At 38.7% G+C, this 24,801-nt stretch overlaps 4 protein-coding genes across 4 annotated transcripts; 1 reads left to right on the forward strand and 3 right to left on the reverse strand.

Annotated features, from left to right (window-relative positions):
- Window positions 1-12: 12 nt before the first annotated feature.
- On the reverse strand, window positions 13-3,872 carry LOC100891692 (ankyrin repeat domain-containing protein 53). Its single transcript, XM_003723264.3, has 4 exons — window positions 3,499-3,872; window positions 2,868-3,067; window positions 2,160-2,324; window positions 13-1,633 (listed from the first exon to the last, which is right to left on the reverse strand). Exons 1-4 carry the CDS (start codon window positions 3,718-3,720, stop codon window positions 727-729), a joined length of 1,494 nt encoding a protein of 497 aa, XP_003723312.2. The 5' UTR covers window positions 3,721-3,872; the 3' UTR covers window positions 13-726.
- A 306-nt stretch (window positions 3,873-4,178) lies between these two features.
- On the forward strand, window positions 4,179-13,303 carry LOC583138 (enolase 4). Its single transcript, XM_030986230.1, has 12 exons — window positions 4,179-4,330; window positions 4,937-5,143; window positions 5,616-5,744; window positions 6,292-6,482; window positions 7,146-7,452; window positions 8,068-8,196; window positions 9,039-9,101; window positions 9,633-9,797; window positions 10,217-10,342; window positions 11,034-11,226; window positions 11,541-11,608; window positions 12,344-13,303. The coding sequence occupies exons 2-12, from the start codon at window positions 4,985-4,987 to the stop codon at window positions 12,551-12,553; spliced, it is 1,740 nt and encodes a 579-aa protein (XP_030842090.1). The 5' UTR covers window positions 4,179-4,330; window positions 4,937-4,984; the 3' UTR covers window positions 12,554-13,303.
- Window positions 13,304-14,901: 1,598 nt separating this feature from the next.
- LOC583159 (small nuclear ribonucleoprotein G) lies at window positions 14,902-24,515 on the reverse strand. Its single transcript, XM_783084.5, has 4 exons — window positions 24,366-24,515; window positions 16,671-16,693; window positions 15,906-16,030; window positions 14,902-15,456 (listed from the first exon to the last, which is right to left on the reverse strand). Exons 1-4 carry the CDS (start codon window positions 24,395-24,397, stop codon window positions 15,403-15,405), a joined length of 234 nt encoding a protein of 77 aa, XP_788177.3. The 5' UTR covers window positions 24,398-24,515; the 3' UTR covers window positions 14,902-15,402.
- On the reverse strand, window positions 17,505-23,148 carry LOC115924239. The gene is made up of 2 exons (XM_030986231.1): window positions 19,577-23,148; window positions 17,505-19,522 (listed from the first exon to the last, which is right to left on the reverse strand). Exon 1 carries the CDS (start codon window positions 21,226-21,228, stop codon window positions 19,585-19,587), a length of 1,644 nt encoding a protein of 547 aa, XP_030842091.1. The 5' UTR covers window positions 21,229-23,148; the 3' UTR covers window positions 17,505-19,522; window positions 19,577-19,584.
- Window positions 24,516-24,801: the final 286 nt, after the last annotated feature.

The following is a 24,801-nucleotide window of genomic DNA, read 5'->3' on the forward strand; positions in this document are numbered from 1 at the left end:
ATAGCACTTTTCAATGATTTGGCATTTTGTTTTATTCTGTGTGTACATTGGAACAAAGAGCATCTGTAGAAAAGAACAAGAAATAAGTTTCTTTTACATGAAGCATGAATTGATAACAGTATTCAACTTGGCCACACTTCTCAGGTGCACATGTATAATATGATCAAAGCATGTGAAATACTACAATAAAGAAGAAAGATTTAGTAAAATTCTATCCTAAATGGCAAGATAATCAAGTAGGACCAACATTTCGTTTCTATACAAAAACTGCCAAGATACATGGAGTTACCCACAAACGAACCCTCAGTTTAAAATCTAACCAATTATCCTCAGAAAGACATGGCATTTTTTTAAAAATATTTCCTTTTTTTCTTCAATATTTCACATTCTGATCCAAATTAGGCATTGTGGGGTTGTGAAGAAAGCATGGAGATAATACAGCAGTATCCAACTTTTCTGTTATTTACATTTGAACATATGAACACAGGTATGTCGTCTTGAAAAGAAGTGAGGGTGAATGGTTTAAATTTCACAAGTATAGATGGATCCAACAGTTTTGAAGGAAAAAAAAGAAGAATATTCCCATTCCCACTTTACCCAATCCTCCAGCTGAGAAAATGTATTTCAGATGACTTTTAAGTTCAAAACATGTTAGCATTTTATCTTGAACTTCTTATCTGTCTGAGTACGGTGATATATAACAGTAATTCAACAAATGAATAAGCATCATAACACTTCAAAACCATATGTAAAGTCTTCTCCTTGCATCTGAGGAAATTTGTAAGGTTTGGCTATGTGTTTTAAGGCATCTGCAATTCTTTGGTTATCAAAACTGTCCTTGCTTGAGGTACTACTTGTCCTTGTGGATGCGGCGGAAGACCCACCATTGCTCACTCCTGGAAACAATGTTGATGATTTATCATTGGATAGATGTGCATAGACCTCTTCAAGAGGTTTCACACTGCTGTCGTAGAGACGCCTGTGCTGAGCATCGATAATGTTCTTGCACTTGAAGGAAAGAGGGCGTTCGTGGGGCGAGAGCTTCTCCAAGAGGATTCTGTCGATGACCTCTTGCGATAGGTCAGGCACAGGTTGCATGTAGAGGTTGACTTTGTCTTCATTTTGCTCACCGGTGATTTGAAGGATGGGGACTTTGACCTTTGGTACTGGTTCTAGCTTTGGCTTTGTCTTTCCTTTACATAACCTCTCCCTGGGTGCGACACGCTCTGCACCGGGGCTCTTTGCAGGCGCTGCTGCTGACTTGGTTTGCGTCTTTCCCTTGGAACCCGCAGCCTTTCCTTTCCCTGTGGTCTTCTCAGTGACGGCCTGTAGCTTGACTGAGGGAACATTTGCTTTGCGAGGACTGTTAGCCTGGTAAAGCTGATTGGCCATGGCTCCGAGTGTCGCAGACTCCTTTTTATGTGAGACAAGACGTGGTGATTGTTTGTCTGATATGCCTTTCTTGTCCATCCATTCAGAGAATGACGCTTCAGATTGAATGTTCTTGTAAGCCTGTTGGTCCTGCTCTTCCCAACCATCTACAGCATCCTTGAGATTCTTCAGCTGTTGCAATTCAGTCACCTTGGTCAACTCGGCCTCCTTCTCTCTCTTCCAAGTCTCTGAGGCAAGTATTCTGTTCCAAGAGAAGAGAGATGATAAAATGCACATCAATTTATGATTTCCCCTGTGACTGAAATGGTGAGCCTGACATTTCACTTAAGCATTATCAAAGCAACAACACTATTGTGTAAATATTTTGAGATGGCTTGACTTTGCAACTGAACCACAAATTTAGTTGAAATGCATGGATCTATTCAATGAGCTACTACAACTGGGAACAGAATTATCAGCACATCACAAGAGATCAATCATGTACATGTAAATAGATGGAAAGCCTTTATCCCAAATATCAGGAAAAGACAGGGCTCCAAGTGAGCTCTTTATTATGATCATTCTCTGTCATATGCCAAGCATTATTTGTCTTCCATTTCTTATGCTATCACAAAGTGAAGCCATACCATCTTCTTTCTATTCATGTTTAAACTTGAATGGATATAAATGAATGAATGAATGAACAAATATCTTTTAATATAATGGAAATATGAAGGCTGGTCTAAGTTATTAAACTTTCCCTCAGTCCTTCATTAACTTCTTTTTACCTTGCACATTTTCTATGTCCCCAGATTTTAGCATAGTCTAGAGGTAGATGGCCATTGCAATCAGGTGTACTGATATCCCCGCCTCCAGCAAGAAGAGCTGCCATGCACTTCACACTTCCTTCAATAGCAGCTTGATGGGTGGGGGTCATCAAATCTTCATTAGGGCTGAAAAAACAAAAGAAAGAGAATGAACGATTAGTGACAAATTCATGACCAAAAATCCACATTCATACAAAAACAACAACTACAAGAAATGGGCAAATCTTACATAAAAGAGATTGAATCATATAGACCAATGAAAGGAGAAAAGAAAATATTGCACATACTGTACACAGAACTTCAAGGAAATTAGAAGATTATTGAATTCATTCAGATTAACACTTTATTTCATGTAAATCATTTTAGAACCTTATATTTTTAAACAGGGATGTTTATTTGCCTTGAATGCCAGTGATTGTAAGCACTATTGAATTTGCAATCATGGATGTTTCACGGACAAAAGTTTTTCTCTGAATTTAAATTGTAATAGATCCTAGTTAGTAGTTAGCACACATCTCGTTCATAAATTTCATCTCTTTGTCTGAAAGTAGAATACAAAAGCAATTTCATCACATTTATAAATACATTTTCATAATCACAAGGTTTCTCCAAGTCAAACTGAATTGTTCACTGCTTTATCAAACAAATCTGAACACAAAGTAAACCTACGCAGATGGATCAGCGCCCGCATCCAGGAGATACTGCAGGCATTCCAGAGCTCTCTTTCCAGTCCTGCTGTTGATACAGAGATGGATCGGTCTCCAGCCCGTAGAACTGGCCAGGTTCACACTCACGTGATACTTCTCTACCAGAAGTTTCAGGCATTCCATTCTGCCATGTAGAGCTGCCAGGTGAATAGCAGACAAACCCTGTAAAATAAAGACCATAAAATAATGATAAAGAATGATAAAGAACATGATTTAGATTCAATCATAAAAGTTGGATTCAATAAACGATTGAAAATGAAAGATCCAATCAATTACAGTAAGTGATCAAGACATTAAGAAAATAATTGTCATAAAAAAATAGATCTAGATCTAGGTAAACATCAGTTTGACTTTGATTGAGTTGGGTCTGGCTTTGATCGACTCACAGGTATAACCCGTCGTTTTAATTTAATAGATATCAACAAACTAAATAACAAAGGAGGGATCTAGATATCTAAATCATTGATTTAGTCTTTTCAAGTTTTCCTCTAAATTGGTCCAATAATACATTTTTAAAGTAAAATTTATAATCTAAAATTGTAAATATATGTAAACAAAGCAGAGAAAGTCACACCTCAGTTCAAAACACTTACATTTTTGTCAAAATTTGCTGGGTTTTTCCCTTCCTTGAGTGTCTGCCTCAGCCAGGCTGTATCTCCGATTGCCGCTGCCATGAATTCATCTCCTCCAAGCGCCGCCTTGCGACTCCGCTTCGAAGTGGAGGTGGATGGAACGGCGCCTGTGCCAGTGGCTACCGTGTATTTTGATCCCGTTGTGTTAATTCGGGAGCTAGATTCCATTGCAACCTTCGACATTTTTTCTTCCAGTCCGTTTTTTTTTCTTTCTACAGTCTACAGAATCATTCCAAATCGAAAAAGAGAAAGCTGATGAATATAAAGTCTAGAAATCTGAATAATAATTGCTGTAATTTTAATTTCAATTAGACTATCCGTGAAGTTTAATAAACGTATGCACCGTAGCGTTAGCGGCGCAGTGCCATACATACAGTACGTGCATGTGATTGTTTACAGTTGCTAAGGAGTCCTCTTGCTTCCGGGTTGTGTATGGAATGCGCCGTGTTGCCTGACTGTCTAGCGCTCCCGGCTTAGATGAGCTTTGTAAAACTTGTTTTTTAATAGTAATTTGGTTATCGTTATTATTTTATGTATGAAAGAAAATTAAAATATCCTTATGTTATCTAATATGTTCACTAAAGCAGATTTCACTTGTTATTTCAATTATTAGTAACGGAATATTACATGTTACATGTAGCTTGCCGTAGGATTACGAGGTCAACGGGTTGTCGTAGAATACTAGAAAATCTCTCGCAAAATTGATGAGCTGCACCACTTTTTGCATGAACTGAGCTCACTTTGAAGAACAGAATAAAGATACAACCTGCTAGCTTGAAAAGTTCATATTCATGTAAGTTTCCAAAATTAAGTTTCAAGTTAAAAGCAGACTTTGTTGGGTATGAGTAAGATGAGCTGAGACATGCAAAGGTAACTAATGTCAGGTCATTGACATTGGCATTGCATTTCGTAGACCTGTACAGAATGTGTGCCTGGAAATTACAATCCCACACATTTGAGAAATTAAGACAATAAGAGTAGACTAGATCTATACTGTCTATTCTCTATCTATGTCTATCAATCATCTATGACTATGTGCCTTGGAGGGTTTTTAAAACATATCTTGTCTCCTCCAAAGGCAAACAATTAGGTCTAGTTGAAGCCAGACGTATAAATCTTATAGTGGAACATAGACCTCTATATCCCCGAACGAAATATACTGATATTTTGGTCCAGTCTATATCCAGCCTCTACTGGATTTATAGCCTTTAGTCTTACTTAATAGCCTTGGCCTATTGTCTATATATATACTTTACCAATGTATTAAAATAAATCAACAGATTTATGTTTCTAAGCTAATTGAAATCTAAATCTAATCCTAACCAATAACCCAATCCTCTTCTAAACAAAACTGTAAGGGGTCAGAGAATATCTTTTTTTTTCTTCTTTTTTTTTACAGGAACCTAAAAATTTAAGCTTGGTAGTGGGAAGTACAAAATAATCCAAGATGGCTGCCAGCAGAGCTTCAGAGAGGAGTGCAAGGGAATTCTATGAGATGAAACAGAGGGCAGTCCATTTCTACAAAGAGAATCAAGTACCAGAGAAGATTGAGGAAGTTCTCAATAATATGTTTCATGAAAGCCCTGTTGATGTCTATGGCTATCTGGTAAGATAAACAAACAAACAACCAATCAGAAACTTTCAAACATACGTATCACCAGTACAGGTGCAATTTCATGATTGTAAACGATCAGAAATATGACTTAAAAGTGAGATTTGATCATCTGGTATGCAATAATTCGGAACTATCACAATAATAGAGCTGTATCATTTGAAGCCTTTCTGATTTTGTAAGGGCATACATTAGAAAAATATTTTCCTGTGACCCATTGATAAATGTACGGGGCAAATATCCGCAATGTTGCAGATGAAATGATCATTGTGTTGCTAATTTCAGTAATAAGATGAAGTTTCGATAAAACTTTATTTAGAAAAATCATTCATAATTTTTTTTTATCTTACATCAGTCTTGATTTCAAAAGCTACCAAAGTGAGCACAAAATAACAATTTCTCTGTTTATTAAATAGAGTATTAAATATGGATTTCCAATTTTCTCCCAAACTTTTTATTTTTACAGTCTGAATATTTTGAGAGCAAGGCCAAGCCTCCAGTGATCCACAAAGTAAGCGGGAGAGAGGTTTACGATAGCAAAGGTCAACCCACAGTTCAAGCAGACATCTCCTGTATCATCAAAGGTTTGGAAAAGGTAGGAAAACTAAGGAATTTTTTTGTTAAACATGCATTTAGGGTTAAATCGGCATAGTATATAAACTGTTCTACATGATTAATTGTCTAAATAAAGATTATAATGATAGAACAGCTGACAACCAATAAAACAATATATTGAAATAGAGAATTTAATGTTTGTCCAACTAACAACCCTCACTCCATTTTGAATTTAAGATAGATCATTGACAGAAATGTTGTTATTTGCCTCAAGTACCATTTTCCAACCTTCCTGAAAGATGTTTTTTAATTTATTTTTTTTAGTTTAAATCTTCCTTTTGCCCTGTATAGTGCAATGAAGAAGTAGATATAGCCTCGTTTAGTGTTTTATATTGAACAAAGTCAAACAATGGCACTGCCAGATGAAGTTATTTGTACAAACCCACATACATATCCATATATATCTACATACTTATGTTACCTAAAATTGTAGCCACATTACATAATGATGTACTCTATTGGGGGGGGGGGGGATATTCTTATCTTTAGTATCTCATTTATTGTGTTATGTGTTCAATATTTTTCAGCATTTCTCCACTGCTACTGCCAGCAGTTACAACCATTACCCTGATAACATACCCCTGGAGAAGAGAGAAGCAGAAGAGAAAGAAAGACAACAAAATACAGGAGCTGCGGTATCACTGATCAATGGTCAACTTACAGAGGCACTGTGTGGTGTAGATCCAACAGACCAGAAAGAGGTTGATGATGTTGTCTTGTAAGTATAGAAATAATGTTCCTACTTACATTTCTAGAGATGATGAAGTGATCCTTATTTCATTATTTTCTTATTTGTCAAAAATTCCATTATACAGACATTTTATAGAGTTCCAGTTGTAGTGGTTAACAAACTTAAGTCAAGTCTGACAGACAGTACTGTAGATTTACAGATGTTTTAAGATATGTTAATTTTGAAAATGATCTTATATTTTTGAAAGTTAAATTAATTTGTTATTGGTAAGGAGAAATCATGCATCATGCAAGTGTATGTAATGTTAGATATGTGTCATAGAACAAAAACTGTCTTGACTTACCAGGTAATAAATAAAGTTACTTGATAACAATAATAATACCAGGGCTCCGCACACACCATTATAGAAGGGGTTGTTTGACATGAGAGGTCCTGCTTTACACTGTTGGCATCATTCTGAATTTTAAAGACACTATACAAGTGAACACCTGTTAGCATTTGGCCCTAGAGAGACCCTCATTTCAATTGTAAAAACATCACTTTCTCTTCCGAACACTGATAGACAAGTTGAAAGCTGAGAAGGAGTTTTTTTAAATGAGAGGTTCTGCGTTATACTGTTGGTATCATTCTGAATTTTAATGACACTTTACAAGTTACACCTCATGAACACCTACATCACTATCCCTTCAGAACACTAATTGACAAGTTGAAAGCTGAAGCTGACCAGAAGGAGGAGGACGAGCGGCTCAAACGGATCGAGGAGGAGCTCAACCAGGAGCCTAAAGAGCCCGCCAAGGAGGAGAAAACCATCTCTCCAAAGGGGAAGAAGAAGGCAGGGAGCGCTAGGTCAGTCATAGTAGCCCTGGAGGAGCCGAAGGAGCCGTTGTACCCAGCATGCAGTGCAGCCTGTGCCGTATCTCAGGCGGTTGCAATGGCGGGTGCAGCGGTGAAGAAGGTGGAATTCTACGAACACATCTGCAATGCTGCCGGCAATGTGGTATGTGTAGACCCAGAGCCATCTATACACAGAGTTTGGCAAACTTGATTTCACTGGGTCACAACATGGCATATATTCTTTTGTTTTGTGCTTGCCCAACAAAGCAGTAGACGCCATCTTGTGTCCAACTTGAACCGGGTTGGCCAAACTCTGTGTAGTCAATATGTCATCATAGTTTGTTTTAAGAAATAGAGATTTGGCTGTTATAAGACTGTATGATATAGTTCAGTTGCATTGTTGAAAATGTAAAGCAATGGATATAAAGTAGTTTTTCAGCAATGAAGTATCACTTTTTTCATTCTTAAAATGTTTGTTTTATTTACAAAGCTTATTATGCAATAACATCAGAGCCAAACTGTAACATAATCATTATTTTATGATTACATACATCAAACAAATAATTGAGAATGACACCAAAGAAACAAGCTGTACTGCAAACACTATCGTTCATGTAATATTTGAATAGTCAGTAATGCAGCTTATGCTGAAAGAAATGGAATTGCTATTATTGTATTGCATGATGTTTATATTTTCTACTACCGGTAATATATCTTGTGATTATTTTTATGTTGATATGTGTGATGATTCCCATTATATACTCTTTTATCTGTGTAGGAAGTGGATGTATTCACAATGCCTATGCCTATGGTCAGTGTGTTGAGCTCTGGTAAACCTGCACCAGGCAAACAGAACCTCATCAAGGAACTCCTGATTCTACCTAAGCCTGGACTACCCTTGGAAGAGGTAGGTTTTACAGCACATGCTCTTCTGGCAATTTCTCTGTGGTCACTTTCCTACAGGAACCACATACAATGAAACCTGTTTATAAAGACCACCCAAGGGAGACAAGAAAAGTAGTCTTTATAGGCAGGTGGTCTTTATGTACAGGTTTCTTTAGTACATGTTTCAATGAGAAACCATTTTCAAGGGAAACAAAAATGTGGTCTTTGTATACAGGTGGTCACTAAAGCAGGTTTGATCTACATTCTTACATAGGCTAAACACTATACCATACTCTAAACCTTACATAACACCTAATTACATCTCTAATCAAAATCCTAACTCATTGATGAAATGAAGTCCCCAGCCCCAGGTAAATGTTGCTAGAGGAAATATTGGGTCACCATTAACATTATGTATGTGGACTGATTATTATAAAATAAGATCATGAATATGATAATGGCTATGATAAAAGTGCCGACATGCTAAGAAAGTATTGATAATGTTTTCAGAGTAGTATAAGAATAAGAGTCTCTGATGACTTTTACATGGATTGTCACTCACTCAAGTTGAGGCAAGTTTACCGTCCAATCTTAAATGTTCTCTTTTTATCAATCAAGATTAAAATGACGATTTTGTTCCAAGTACCATAAGATCAGGGCCCTGTTGCATAAATATACCACTGATGGTAACTTTTCCATCAATATTAACTACCATGGCAACATCACTCAACAGCCAATCAAATCAAGGTTTCAATGGATGTTATCATCAATGCTAAGCATTATGCAATGGGCCCTGATCATACATTTTTCTCCAAGGTTATGAAAACTCTTAATCATTTCTTTTGAATGTCTTTTCTTACCCAGGGCATGAAGCAAGTGACCCGTGTGTATCACCAAATTGGAAAGCTCCTCTTTTCTAAGTTAGGGGTAAGTCATTCAGTTGAACATGTACGATTGTTTATAATTGCTCTAGCTGTTACTCCATTTCGTATTTTGTGTTGAGAACCAGGACAGGGTTGGACTCATATCCATTAAAATAGAGTACAGCTTTTTATACGGTTCTCAGCAGACAGCTTGAGTATCACAATCAATGAAAGAAATTGTCAGCAGACCAATATTTTTAAATTATTTAGTTGATGATTCTTTCATGAAAAGTAAAAGATAATCAGATTTAATCAAGTAATACATGTATATTACAAGCCCCTGATGATGATGGATTAATTTCCATTCCTTCGCTGCTCTCCCCCTCTCTCTCCCAATATCTCCCAATATCTCTCTCTCTCTCTCTCTCCCAATATCTCTCTCTCTCCCAATCTTTCTCTCTCCCTCTCTCTCTCTCTCTCTCTCTCATTGTATAAGTGGAGTGTTGCATAAAATCCACCCTGTCCTGTCCTTCCAGTCAAAAGTCCCTACAGAGAAAACTAAGACCACTCTTTTGAACACTTTCATTTCATGTAGGTTCCAGGATACTATGTCAATGACAATGGAACCTTCACGCCCCAGTATGATCGTCAGGAACAGTTCCTAGATCTGGTCCAAGAGGCGGTTACAGCCCTGGAACTAACACCAGGAGAAGACATCTACATTGCTTTGAATTGTGCTGCACATGAGATATATGAACCAGTAAGTATCATAATCAACCAAAGGTTCTAGTTCATAATGTTTTGATGTCTCTATGATAATATATAGATGCATACAATGTTAAGAAATCAATAATAATTTATGTTGCATTCGCTTCTATTTAGATTCTGATGAAATCATCTTACCTATTGTCACTGCACATGTTTTCAAGCCATTGCTCTAGAAAATGACATTGCTAACTTTTGTATTATATACTAACTTATCAATGTTATAGTGTTGAATTTTGGGACTGTATCCCGAGTTTGAAAATGAATGTTCAAGGGACACACCTTTGTATACATTTTAATGATGCGGTTCTAAAAATATGATTATGATTATGTGAATTATACTGCTGGAGTTAGGTATGATGCTTCACATTGTGTATCATTATATTGAATTGCACATCTGATTCATGATTTCAGGAAAAGAGCAAATATGAGGTCATGACTGGTATGCTAAAGACATCGGAGGATATGATTGAGTTCTATGCTGACATCATCAACCGTTACCCAGCAATCATTGCATTGATCGACCCACTCAGAAAACAGGTAACAATGTAGCTTATTGACAATAGTTATAGAAACCATAAGATAGAGGATATAATTGAATTATATGCTGATATTTAACAAACACTATCCAGTAGTTATAAAATTGGATGGTTATTCTATAAAACTGGTGAATCATAAGCTGGAGACAGAAAAAGGCATCAAAATAAAGGAAGGAAGAAGATGAAGAAAGGTCAGCAGAAAAATGCGAGTGTGAATGGAAACTGGGAAGACTGAGGATGATGTATGAAAGTCAAATGCTGTAAGAATCAATCAGGGTGAATTTTATAACCTGTTTCCCTCAAAATAGGAAGTTAAAAGGTGAAAAAATTTAGAACAAAGTGGAAAATCAGAAGAAAAACAGGTAATGAACTGTGTAACAGAAATGCTTCGAGGATCAATCAGGATTTCTTCTATTCCATTTGTTTCCTTTCAAATGAACAGTGGAAGTAAATATACAAGATTATGTTCTCACTATTTCTTATAAAGGAAGCAACATATTATGATACATATTATTTATTGCTTATGGAACTAGGCTTGTACAAGACCTAAGGGCTTTATTTATGGAGTTCCCCATTTCATTTTCAAAATTTGTTTATGAATTATTTTGTATCCTTTGTATCAATGTAATTTTTAACCGAGAGGGAAATAAATGAGAATTGAATTGAATGTTATTGTCAATCTTTGATTCCAGGATTCCGAGGTCTGGACCAAACTTTGTGAGCGTCTGTCAGAGAAGTGTTACATCATAGGGGAACATGTCTACCCCCGTGTAGAGAGGTTTGTTCAAGAAGGCTTTGGTGAGCTGGCAGCGAGCGGTGCCTCGCTACGTCTGCATCAGATGACCACCGTAACAAACATCATCCTGGCTGCTACAATCATCAAAGGTACAATGAAGATAAGGAGAAGAAATGTCGGGCTCATGACAATTGAGCAGTCAATATTTAGCCACAGCTTTTTTATTTCTCTTTCTATTCCCCAGAAAGTAATTGTTTTTCATACAATGGAAGATTCTGCAAAGGGTCAAATTACTTTCTTAAACAATTATTTGTACTATCAGCATTGGTATCAAAGTAAGTAAAGGATGAAATAAGTTGGAGAACAAATAATACACAACAACATACAGAAGGAGAAATGTTATGCAGTAGCTTACATGGGATTTTTTTTGGTTCTCCCCCATTTCTTCTCTTCTCCATGACAGAGGAGGCATCAATCACAGCCATTTCCAGTGTACCTGGTGATACCTCCGATACATTCCTTGCAGACCTAGTAAGTATCAAACTTAATAAACATGTAGACACATCAGTATTTTCCTGGAGATCAACATCCTGATGTGTTCATTTGAATAGGCATTATAGAGACAAGTAAAATTTATGTGTTAAAGATGGTTGGGCTTTGTTAATGATGTTATTGTGAACTTGACTGTTCTGGTTTTATTCAAGCTTATCTTTCCTAGTTTATAGGAGGGATTATAGACTACCCTGCAAGGTCACTGAACAGGTGGTTATCTCATCAACTCAGCTCCAAATTAACATAAGAAAAAGAGGATCATGGGGGACCAATGGTCACCGATTAAGAATTGTTTTCTATATGGAGGGAGCAAGTAGCTACAAGTAGGACAGTGTGGCTTTAAGGCTAACAACCAAATATCTTCAAGCTCACAATCTCGAGGAACAATTTGTTCCATTTATCTAGGTCTGTTAAGAAACAAATCTACTCCCCAAATGCATGATGCACTGTGTAATCCACCACCACATATCACATCAAAAATGAGATTTGTGTTAAGAGGTGTGACGTTTTCAGCTTATCACGAATGTACTGCTTTAGCAGGATGAACATTCCTATTTACCTGGTAATGCTTTCATCCTTTCAGCTGGTAATGTTACATGGAGTAAAATCCTACAGGAAACAGTGTAGTGTTTGGACACCTCTTTGCTAGTTCAGCTGAAAATGTATGAATTTGAATATTGAAATACTAATAAGATGCCTTTTTATCTGTTATAGGCTGTTGGCATTGGAGCTACATTTGTCAAGTTCGGTGCTCCTGCCCGGGGCGAGAGGATCTCTAAGTACAACCGTCTTCTCCGGATCTCTGAGACCCTGAAGGAACAGGGTCAGCTGAGGGTCCACGAGGGGTTCGCCTTCCCCGTCAAGAGACCCCCTACACCCCCTCCATCAGAGGGCGCAGAGAGTGAGCAGGATGGGAGTAAATAGGCAGACATGTTTATAAGATGTGTTATCTGAATCCTTAGCAGTCCCACTACATGTTATGGGTTTGACAACACAATCTAAAGGACTGAGAGCATACTTTCCATCATAAGGAAAGTAATGTACAACCATATGGATGGGACCAACCAGGGCCAACATGAGGTCCAAATTTAAATGTCTTTTGTAATTAGTTGCACTTCCATGTATTCAAAGAACACATGGTTTTATTGGCAATGCATTCTAAATAAAAATTAAAAGCTGTTTGATTTGCTTGTTAAATTCTGTATCCATTCCTCTTACAGAAAACAGAAATGAAAAAGAAATTAATTTGTGTGTCCCATTCTTGAAGACATAAAAGAATCTACTAAATTGTGTGAATGTTGTGAATACACATGATACAGTTTAAGATGGATTTTCCATTACATTTGTTTAAATTTATTATAAGTTGTTTTATAAATTTCATAAGGAAAGGTGTCATTTAATTTATATCCAGAGGAAAGATCCAGTTCACAAATATTTTCAAACCATTGATGATTTCTCCCTACAAACCTCACAGTACATTTATAGACTTTAATAGTCGGAATGTGTATTTTGCTAATATATCTGTGCCGGGTGTAAATTAATGTTCAGGTCATCAAAATAGCAGTTTTAATTATTTGAAAACACTTATGAATTGGTTGATGCAAGTTGATGCAATGTTCTAGTCATCAGAATTCTGGTAAACTGAAATCAGTTGCCCTCCAAGTCCTTAAAAAATCTACCTGATTTGACTTTCCACTAACAGATTACATTATTCCGTCCAAATTGTTAACTTTATCCACATTTTAATGATGTAATATATTGTACATATGCCTATACACTTGTTTATAAATGAGAAAATGTGTATATATTTCATTAAATTATGAAACGTTTGAAGAAAACAAGGCAATTTCATGTAGTTCTATACTTGTCCAGTTTGTATTTTCAGAATATATTGTCACTAGTAGTTTATTTCAACAGGGCCAATATAAGAAGGAAAAAAAATTAGCCAACCAATCTACATCTACTTTCCAGTTAAAATAAATAAATCATGAAGCATTTAAATGAATGACAGATGTTTGTATTAAAAAAAAAAGAATACCTGTTCTTCCTCAAACCATGTGTATGCATTAAAGCCATTTCCCTTCCACCCCCCCCCCCCCCCCAGCTTAGTTTTACCATGTGCAAGAGCATGCTTGACCAGATGTATACAATTAAGAATTTGGAGCTTTTTTCTTACCTCATCGACACGACTCGGAATTGTTAACTTCTCAACAATTTTTTGAAAACAAAATGGTGAAAATTTTAGCAATATCCCATTAAAAGTAGGAAAGTTACAAATTTTTAAAGTTGTCATCAGTGAAACATAAATTGGGGTCATTGTGACGTATCTTGCAAGGTCCTCTCAAATTTACTTTATGCAGAAATTTCATGAATTTTCATTTTCTTAGTTATATTCGTCAGAGTTGCAAATATGTGTTTGATTGATTGCAACTTTACAAATTCATAACTTTTTTATTTTTCATTGGATTTTGCTCAAACTTTCACTGACCTATTCCTCTCATTTTTCTGCTTCTACTAAAACCAACTTAATATCGGGGTGGAAATTCATTTTAAAGTTTCACTGCAATTCAAGTACACCATTCTGCCAGGCACATGATGAACCATGTTTTCCTATGTTCAGGGCTTTAATACAAACAGGCACCCAGGACACAAACTTCTACCATGGGTCTCATGCATTGCATACACTCCCAACTGTTCAATCCAGAAAGAGTGTAGCCCTACTATAATTACATTCTGATCAAAGGACAATTCCCTACCAGTACATCCAGCAAAAGAATCACAACACCATGTTTTATAAAAATGTACAAGCTGAATTTATTACACAAAATGAAAATACAAACAATTTTGATGTTTGTTACAGGTTACAGCTGTCTAATTTATGGATAGTACAGTGTATGTGTAATGCCCCAAGGCCCCCAACCCCACTTGTAATGACAATGTGTACAAATGAATGATTTAAAGGCTCTTGCAAAGCATTGCTTGCCACAAATTTGTCAACTAAATACGACATGCAGAAATAAAAGTAGGCTGCATATTATCCCAACACAATATATTCATTGCTCGAAATGATGTATCACATCATCAGAATCTTTCAAAATGAACGAGAAGCAATAAATAGCATTGTCTGAAATAATTACAACTTACTGGGAAATCCACAGAATACAAGCACTGTATGTTTGAGTTTATGAAGTAGCATTTGCAAGACAGTTGCATAAATTCTGAAGGATGTCCTTTGTGAGCTAACAAGTTAAAATAACAGTAAAATTGAAAAATTCTCTGTATATTTCCAAGAAAACTAAATCTTTTACAGACAGAGCATCGAGTGCAATTTTTAAAAGAAATATCCAAATATCCTGCTTTCTCTGTAAAACCATCATTGTGCCAGAATATAAATACAGTAATGTGTTCACAAAATCTATCAAAAACCTCCCTGCCCAACCCCATGAACTAAGTTACATCTTACAATAAGAAACATATCTCCATCAATGACACAAATCTATTTACACGTTTATTTACAGTTGGACTTCTGTTCATTCGATTCTTTGTTTGATTGTCTCCAAAAAATCACATGATTGTGGAATTAACATCTGAATTTCGACAGACAACAGCTTTGATGTTCACGATATGGTTGAGAGTTATTTCTGGTTAATCTTGTTGAATTAGTGAAGTTCAAATGTTGACTGCACAAGTGGTATCCTCTTCCAACTTTCCAATCGGGTACTAGTCAATGGAACTGATGAGTGACTTCTAGTCCGATCTTTGGATGTCTATCGCTATAAGACTCTGTCTAGGGCTTCGAGAAGGATGATACTATTTCCTCTCACAACCTGTTGGAAAAACCAGACGAAAAAAAAGGAGAAGGATAAAAATGAGATCAATTCATAGTCTGTTATTCTTACTTCACTGCCCATCAATCAATTCTTTTGTTTACATTCCAAATCAAATTTAGTTTTCTGCTACTTTTTCAACCATGTAAAAACGTTAGAAGAAAAAAAAAACTTTAAGAGTGATATAAAGCTACAGCATCTTTAAATCAGGAGCATTACACCTGCAAATTTTTGCATAAGAAAAAGGGGAGAGGGTGCTCTGACATTTGCTTCAGCTCCAGGCTTTATTTCGTCAAAGATACACAGTAAGGATAATGGCTGCAATTGGTTTTAGGTATTAGACTTGGGGTTAGGGTTAGCTACAGGATTGAAGGAAGAATTATGTTGCGTAGGAATGGACTATAGAGCAACTGTCACTGGATGCTGTATGATGCGGAAGAATAGCTTACCACCATGCCGATGTCATTCTTCTGTGTAGTTGAGATATCTTCTGTTGCTTCATCGATTACAAGGTTCATGAAGGGGTCAAATCCTCGAAGGACTCCGGTCACTCTACGGTTGCCATTCAATTTTACTGTCCAATTAAAAGGATAGACAAAAACACATTCAATCTACAATTCATGTATTTATTCCCAAATAAATGAAAAATGGTATCCTAAAAATAAAATCAAACATGACATGAATTGACTAGATCATAAAAAGAAGCACAGCAATTTCATACATGAACTTTTTTTTTTGTCCATTGACAAGTGATCTCTGTTTTGGTTTAATTTGGCACAGTAAATAAAAATCACTATCATATCAAGCAAGAAATGAACCGCTAAAAACTTATGACAATCTCTGATCAATTTTAGATTAAAGAAAAGAGATTCTATGTAAGTTATTTTTTACCGTTTCAAAAATAATTTGACGATATATTGATGGGTTCACAAATGCAAGATTGAAAATACAGCGTATGACCATTTAAAATGGATGTAGAATGTATCTTAGTCAATTTACGCTATTTGCTTTTTTCCTTATTGACTTAGATGATACACATGTACAAACTAATAATTCATATGGTTTCATCATGAAGAAACTATATTTCATCCCAGCAAGCCACTTACAAAGTTTGATGTTGGACACACTAATAATTCATAAACACACAATATATTCTCACTCGTACCACACAACATTTATTTGAATAAAGATAAATAGATAATCCAGATACTTACATGACAATCTCTTGTCCATGAACCTGAAAGAAAAAACAAAAACAGAAAGAGGTTGAATTTGGATACTCGCCATCGAGTGTAATTTTCGCTAGTGTAAAAAGACACCCGTCCAGGGAGTTCCCTAAATTCAGTGCTTGCGCCTTTGTATACTCAACTAATCATTATTATGATATTATTGTAAAATTAGTAACGCAAAAAAAAATAGTTTGAGGAAAGAAGAGTCCACTTAACTCTGAAGCCAGTGAGCAATGTTTGTCGGGTGCGGGAAGAGGTTTGGAGGGAAGAGGCAAAAACCTGGAGTGTATCAGAGAGGGCAAGTGTTTTCCTCATGAAGTACTCAGAGGTTCCACTAGTTTGGTTAACATCATATACACTCAAAGATTTTCTCAAACCAAGAGATTCAAACTACCCTTACCTACCATGTGCACTAGATAATTTCTGGGTTCATGAACTATCAGAACTCATTTCACAGATTTTTATTTTTTTTCTCGGCCGAAAAAATAGGGGTGTGTCTTATACAAAGAGATTTACGATGGGCCCTCTCTCACTTAAATTTGTAGCCACTCGAGTGGATCGGCAAATGGGAGCGCGTTATCTAAATGTACACCACTCAATGCGTAAAAGTTCTATGTGCTATGCATCAGTACAGTGTGACAAGCGTATAAATAACGCACAGGCTCTTGCATGCATGCGTGAATACAGACGATAACTTCACGCACGTTCGCGCGCCCACATCCTAGGTACGGCGCTGTAGTGACGGAGCGGAATATAACTTACTGGGCCTAAATCTTAACTATAATTACATATAAACAACTATAATACGGATTTATCCTACCATAGGCTGTATACTATACTGCTTGAAGTCTGTCTCAAGAAGCGCTTGAAGTGTTGCTCGTTGAGTGGAGCTCCACCGTCGCTAGTAGACCGAAGAGACAGAAGAGACGGGCAATCAACAGTGTTTGTCGCGTGCAGTCTCAGGTTCAATCTGATGTACCCAATAATCGACCTGACCGCGGAAACTACCGCGGGTGTCGCCCGAATGCGGGACTTACGCGCATATAACCGCCAGAGCCGTATTGGCTCTGGCTGAATCACTACATTATTCCCCACTTAATGAGTTTGAAGCCTACTTCTAACTAAAACTAAACTAAAACTAACTTAAAACTACTCCCGTACCGCAGTGCGGGGTCACGCCGTTCCCGCTGGTGGATGGGTCAAGGACCCTCCTTGCCAGCACCGGTGAAGTCTTGGTCTTTCCAGGGGGCGGGCGCCTTTATCATACCTTACAACGTACTGTATTCCAAACTTTGGTACGGGAAATATTATGTAAAGTACAGGTAAAATGCACTGTAAAATGTAAAATGCACTGTATTCCACAATTTGGTATATTTAAGTACTAAATAGGATTCAAGTCCCGGAAATGTCCCAGGGATCAAGAACAGAAAGAAACAGAATTATACCAGTTAACCCTTACCGTGCCGGTGTCACGTGTAAATGACAAAGAATAGCAGTCCTGGCACGGGCGTAAGGGATTAAGGCATTACAGGCATAAAGAAACAGAAATATACCAGTTAACCCTTACCGTGCCGGTAATACATAATGAAAAAGTGCAATACGTCTTGGCACGGGCGTAAGGGATTAACCGGGGCATTACATTAAATTCCCAAGGTGACCGAGCATGAAAGTGTGAGTGATCAACATAAACGATGAATGGCAATAAGTGTGCAGAAAAGGGGAAGAGCCCAATGGCTCCCCATTCCCCAAGTGCAGTTTGGATGGTACAATGTCCAGAAACTGGGCAGTCCCACATGAGAGCCAAACGGCTCCCTACAGGCAGTCCAAACGGTGCATATAGGAAGTATTAGAATGATAAAAGCAGATCACTGAAATCAGATGGAAAATGATATAGAAGGTGAAAACACTTCAACAAAATAAGATTACATTTTCTGGGCCACTCGGCACCCGGGGGCACAATAGCCACTACCGGCAAGTTCCTGGTATCATTCAGGGCACCCAGGCCCACAACACCATCAAGCAAATCCAAAAGGCTCTTGTTGATCCAGAGGAATTACTCCAGAGGAATTACTCCCCCCAAACATGATCATATTCTGACTTATTATTGGAACCACGTAGTGTCACTTGGGAGATATCAAAAGCCGGCCGTTTTATGGCCTCGAACACACATGAGTGCTCTGTCTCCCTGTGGAAAGAATGCTTCCTAGTCAGCTCTTAAAGCGGAGCAGCTAATTCAGCATAGATAACTCCGCTAACCGAAGCAGAAACTTTTCAGGTTTATTTAATTGTTATCTATTCAGTTTAAAAACATCAACACTTAAAGGTCAGGAACTCAGAATGGACGATTTACAATGAAATTAAACAGTGTAAACAAAAGTGAACTAAAAAATATATATTTAAAACAAACATGTTATTTCCCAGGAACAGGAACCGGCACCATGTCCTTGCGGACGAGCCGTTGTGAATGGCTTTGATAATGAACCATAATATATATACTTAACATGTTATTTCCCCCGATCAAACACGATCCGAGGAATCCAAAATGGGAGCCTGCGGGTGGGCTGGAAAAGGGAAAGGTCCTTACTCTGGAGCCCTGGACTCCCAACAACCTTACATCCTACCCGCTTCCCACTAGAAGGAGGCACCACGGCCGTCCTAGCGACAATAACATTAACATTAACTACCTGGACAAAGGGACCGACCGAAGAGTCAGGCGGGTCACTAACATTATTTACCTTGACAAAGGGACCGACCGAAGAGTCAGGCGGGTCACTAACATTAACTACCTTGTCCAAGGGACCGACCGAAGAGTCAGGCGGGTCACTAACATTAACTACCTTGTCCAAGGGACCGACCGAAGAGTCCGGCGGGTCACTAACTACATTAACTACCCCAGTATTTACCGATTGTAGGCCTCTCGGTTTCCAGATCGGAGATCGGCCTCGCTCTCCGATCCCTCCAGGTTTTCCGGAACACCAGTAGCCACGGGAGATAGAGGGCGGGCATTGGAAAGCATAGAAAACTCCAAAGACTTAACAGTCTTCAGTATTTCTTCTAGCATACAATCGGTATTGTACGCATGCGTCTTAAGACTGGCGACTTCCTCTTTTAAATAGCCAATGTCATTCCTGGCCTGAACTTCAAAAGGCGTTGTGACCTTCCCCCGGTCCTCCACGGGAGCCGGACGGGGAACATCTTGACCTTTGGAAACTGTTGGGGAACGATTTAGGGGATGGGGTTGCCTATGATGATAAATTACCGTATCATACCTGTCCACCTCCTGATCGTACATGCAAGTCTGCTGCACCTGCTGCCGAGAAGCCGAATACGTACGGCGAGCCTCGCTCCCATAAACAACACGTTGGGTATGTTGCGCCCACCTGATGGCTTCCAGGGCCTCCTCGACGGACTTCGGGCGCGTATTGAGAGCTGTTAAACCCGCCGCCGTATCCGTACAACCCTGGCATAACTGCAATACCATTTGAGTGCTGTCACCCCGTTGGTCCCACCCAAAAGCTTCAAAGGACAAAGCTTGGAGCCGATCGGACCACCCAAGAAGAGACTCCTCCGGGAGTTGGCGAGCCGTTCGAAATTCGGCTATGGCCTCCTCCGGAAATCGGGTAGCCCCAAACCGACGCCCCATCGCTGTTAACATATGGTAATAAGAATTAGTGCCCATATCCCTAAGGTTCGAAAAACACTCTGAGGCCGACCCCTCCAAACACCAGCCCAGTGCGTCCAAACACTCGCTTGGGCTCCACTGACACGATACAGCATAACTGGTGAACTTCCTGAGAAAGGAATGCCAACTTGTTCGCCCATCGTAATTAAGTGACCTCGGCAGACGGGGGGGCCAATCCCGGCGCCCCTGCGACCGGTACTCTCCCTGACCCCCAGGTGAGGATTCCCTGGGAGGATACTGAATGTCAGGTCGGGATTCCCCAGAAGGGGGATATACATAATCCCGACGTGGGGGTTCCCTGGAAAGCGGACCACAATTACTAGAAGGGGATTCTCTAGACGGGGGATAATAATAATCCCTACGGGGGGGTTCCCTGGAAGATGGACCATGATTATTAGGAGGGAAATCCCTAGAAGAGGGATAATCCCTACGTGGGGGTTCCCTGGAGGGTACACTGCTATCATCCCTAAGCCGATAGTCGGCGGAGGGCCCGGCTGGGGAGGGCGCAGACCCGGATATAGGCCCAGCTGGGCCTTCACCCGAAAATGGGGGGTACACTGTATGCCCATAAGGAACGGGACCCGGACTCTGGACAGACTGGGTTTGTGCAGTCAAGGTTTGCCCAGTCCCCTCCCCCACCCCCTGTGCCTGCTCAGCCTGATCCACCCGATAAGGCTCAAAATCAAATAAATGTACCAGCTCCTTGGCTTCATGGAGACGGGGACACTGCAAAAATAACTCCTCAGTTAAACTCCCACATTGCTCCCTCCAACTAAAAATCTTGTGGGACTTAGTTCTATCCACAACGGCCAGTAAAGCCTCCTCAGTCCCATAGTTCACTTTAACCCTCTCCGAGGTCATAACCGGCTTCAAATCAGCAACGATTATATAACCAAATGATAAAATTAAATACACATACAATCTTTCCTTCTTGCTTACTTAATAATACCCTACTTAGTTTCCTAATAGCTTACTAAGTGCCTGACAGGTAAATACTGAAACCCTAAACCTCACTGAAAAACACCGCGGAATTATCTCCACGGTGAACAGCTTCAGCGAGCGGGCCAAAACTAAACCCTACTAAGTAACACTAAAGGACTACACTTAAACCGGCAATATACCTCACCGAAAAACACCGCGGAACTATCTCCACGGTATAATGCTCGGCGAGATGGCCGTACAATATTAGTAATGATGAAATGAAGATGAAATTAAATACCACCCACGATTTAACCCAAAATCCACAGATATCCAAAACAAGACTGACAGTCAAAAATCCCACTTAGGTACCTACCCAATCCTTCCTTCTTGCTTACTTACTAACGTACGTAGTTCCTTCAAGGAAAATACTTCTTGCTTAGACTACTTAGTTTCTTAAAGGAAAATACTTGCTTACTTACTTAGTTTCTTACTTAGTTTCTTACAGGAAAGACCTATTGCCTACTTAAAAAGTAAGAACGTACTTAGTTTCTTTCCAAAATCTTACTTAGTTTCTTTCATAATCTTACTTAGTTTCTTACTAAAAAATTCCTACTTAAACAACCCTATACCCATAGTATACCTCACCGAAAAAACACCGCGGAATTATCTCCACGGTAATAATACTTCGGCGAGAGGGTTGAAACTAATTTAATTATACTCCTACTCACTAATTCTACTCCTACTTAAACAACCCTATACCCATAGTATACCTCACCGAAAAAACACCGTGGAATTATCTCCACGGTAATAATACTTCGGCAAGAGGGTTGAAACTAGTCTAAATAGAGCCTACCCCTACTTACTAAGTTCTACTTAACCGACCCTATACCTCACCGAAAAAGAACACCGTGGAATTATCTCCACAGTATAAAACTCTGGCGAGAGGATCAAAACTACGAGCACGACAAAAAACGGCTGTACAACTAGTCTAGTGAGTAGAAAAAAAACGAGCAAATGTAAGTACAAAAACTGACCGAAACCGATGTCAAAATCGAAATACGGCCGTAAAAATACCAACGAGTCCCTAAAAAACTATCCTACAACCCTAAGTAGACAAGAAATGAAAAAATATGAGCTTATAAGGCCCTACGAAAAAAGTTCCAAAAATAAAAAATCCCTTCAACACACGAGTCAACGTATCCAAGATGGCGGCTCGGACATGTGCGCGACCACAAAAAATTATCCCCAAAACACCGAAATGAGTACCCAAAAATCGGAATACAGCACTGAAAATACTCTACGAGTCCCTAAAATACTAATCTACAGCACTAATCAACTACCAATAGGGAATAAACAAGCTTACAAGGCCCTACGAATGAAATTACAAAAATAGAAAATCCCTTCAACACACGAGTGAACGCCGACAAGATGGCGGCTCAAAAACGTGCGCGATAAAAAAAAACTAGCCCCTACAGGTCCGAAAAAGAGCGATTACGCCATTGTAGTGACGGAGCGGAATATTACTTACTGGGCCTAAATCTTAACTATAATTACATATAAACGACAATAATACGGATTTATCCTACCATAGGCTGTATACTATACTGCTTGAAGTCTGTCTCAAGAAGCGCTTGAAGTGTTGCTCGTTGAGTGGAGCTCCACCGTCGCTAGTAGTAGTACTAGTAGACCGAAGAGACAGAAGAGACGGGCAATCAACAGTGTTTGTCGCGTGCAGTCTCAGGTTCAATCTGATGTACCCAATAATCGACCTGACCGCGGAAACTACCGCGGGTGTCGCCCGAATGCGGGACTTACGCGCATATAACCGCCAGAGCCGTATTGGCTCTGGCTGAATCACTACAGCGCGCGCCTGTGGCTGTGTGAAGTTATCTACCGTAATGAGGATCTGAGACATAACGGTAGATAACTTCACACAGGCGCGCGCCCGCCCACAACCCACCATTGGTATGCACTTGTTGTATTGTGCAGCGGTTTGCTGTGAAACCTGTGAAAAAGTGTATACTGATATCAACATTTTTCCGAAAAATACTCCAAAAATAACAAGAAATTGACACGAAACAGGTAATAAAACAACGACTTTTAACTCATGATCTTTGTTTAAACATTAGATCAGTAGGGGCGCTGGTCCGAGCATAGGATCGTCTTCATAAACAAGGATCGTCTTCTTTAACACGAACCGATGCGTCCTCAAAAATAAGGACCGTCTGCATTTTCGCAGACGTTTCATATTTTTGATCGGCGCATTGGCGATGCAAAATACGGATTCTGCAATGATTTTCTTGATGCATTTTACATTGACTTTGTACAGAGACCTTCACATTATGAGCAATAAATCATTGGGAAGACGGACAACCCATAATTAATAGACGGTGAACTAGGGTTATTTTCCCCCGGCCCGGGGAATCCATTTTTGACATCACCAGCGGGCCGTTCTGTAACATGAAACCCCCAGAGCGCCGATGAAAAAAAACCTTATTTTTGACGATGCATTTGTCCTTGTTTACGAGGATATCCTTGTCTACGAGGACGATCCTCATTCTCGGACCAGCGCCCCTACTGTTGATGAATATTTACTTCATTTTTGGTATGTTTTAGTGGGGTATCTCCACTACGGAGTTACGAGTCAAATTTTGGATAGGCTTCTGAATGAGTGCCCTTTACGCTAAGTGAGTGGTGAACAAGCGCCGCCAAGTCTTCGTGCAAAGCCACGTCGTATTCGACCCTACATGAAATAACATGAACGGGACTGAACGTGTGGTGATGCACGATCGTTCATATTCAATAATTACCCTGGCTTAAGTCAGCAACATTTAATATTTGATAAAGAAAAAAGGATGACAGAAATAATAACAAATACTATGACTAACAATGACTTCATTCCCGTTATGACCTTGGAAAAATCATTAAATGTCTGATGTCTCATCCACTAAATGAGTTGGGTTCGTAAAATAAATGCGATAATGCACAGTGACCCAATGGACGATTAATTTGTGACAAAATATTTCTGTTTTTTAACAACGTAGATTGTATGAAACACAAGTTTTATAAAAACATACTTCTTAAGTTCTGGTGGATGTGCTTTACTCATGATGAAGTGTCGAGATCGCAAAGATATTCGAAGATTGAAATTTGATTGTCACGGACTCCGAATCGTTCAATTTATGATGCGATGTGGATGGTTGATATTTGGCCAAGTGAGCTATGGTAGCTTTAAAAAATTATTTTCTTTTTTTTCTTTCGATTTTGTATGTCTAAGATCTACTTTATATTTTCAATTTCAACTACAAAAAAACAAGAATTTTCAATTTGAAAAAGTACACCTAAAAATACTTTCGAACAAATTTATCCATAGGTCTTAATGTGATTTGCACTTTAATATCTTCAATTATTAATACAACCGCATATTTAAATCACATATGTTAGGGTTATATACTATTGTGCCTCTTTGAAAAGTTTCCAACTCAGACAAAGATAAATAAATGGAACCATTTT

This window comes from Strongylocentrotus purpuratus, unplaced genomic scaffold (genome assembly GCF_000002235.5).
Source record: "Strongylocentrotus purpuratus isolate Spur 01 unplaced genomic scaffold, Spur_5.0 spur5_scaffold_15, whole genome shotgun sequence".
Taxonomy (NCBI): Eukaryota; Metazoa; Echinodermata; class Echinoidea; order Camarodonta; family Strongylocentrotidae; genus Strongylocentrotus; species Strongylocentrotus purpuratus.

Bases quoted from the DNA above. Each gene is read 5' to 3' on its own strand.
- LOC100891692 (XM_003723264.3), bottom strand. From the start codon at position 3,720: ATGTCGAAGGTTGCAATGGAATCTAGCTCCCGAATTAACACAACGGGA. The intron at 3,068-3,498 runs GTAAGTGTTTTG...TTTATTTTACAG, and splicing joins CAGCAAATTTTGACAAAAAT to GGTTTGTCTGCTATTCACCT. The intron at 2,325-2,867 runs GTAGGTTTACTT...TTGTTTTTTCAG, and splicing joins GCGGGCGCTGATCCATCTGC to CCCTAATGAAGATTTGATGA.
- LOC115924239 (XM_030986231.1), bottom strand. From the start codon at position 21,228: ATGACCTCGGAGAGGGTTAAAGTGAACTATGGGACTGAGGAGGCTTTA.
- LOC583138 (XM_030986230.1), top strand. From the start codon at position 4,985: ATGGCTGCCAGCAGAGCTTCAGAGAGGAGTGCAAGGGAATTCTATGAG. The intron at 5,144-5,615 runs GTAAGATAAACA...TTATTTTTACAG, and splicing joins TTGATGTCTATGGCTATCTG to TCTGAATATTTTGAGAGCAA. The intron at 7,453-8,067 runs GTATGTGTAGAC...TTATCTGTGTAG, and splicing joins GCAATGCTGCCGGCAATGTG to GAAGTGGATGTATTCACAAT.
- LOC583159 (XM_783084.5), bottom strand. From the start codon at position 24,397: ATGAGTAAAGCACATCCACCAGAACTTAAGAA. The intron at 16,694-24,365 runs GTATGTTTTTAT...TTTTTCTTTCAG, and splicing joins CATCCACCAGAACTTAAGAA to GTTCATGGACAAGAGATTGT. The intron at 15,457-15,905 runs GTAAGCTATTCT...TTTTTCCAACAG, and splicing joins AGAATGACATCGGCATGGTG to GTTGTGAGAGGAAATAGTAT.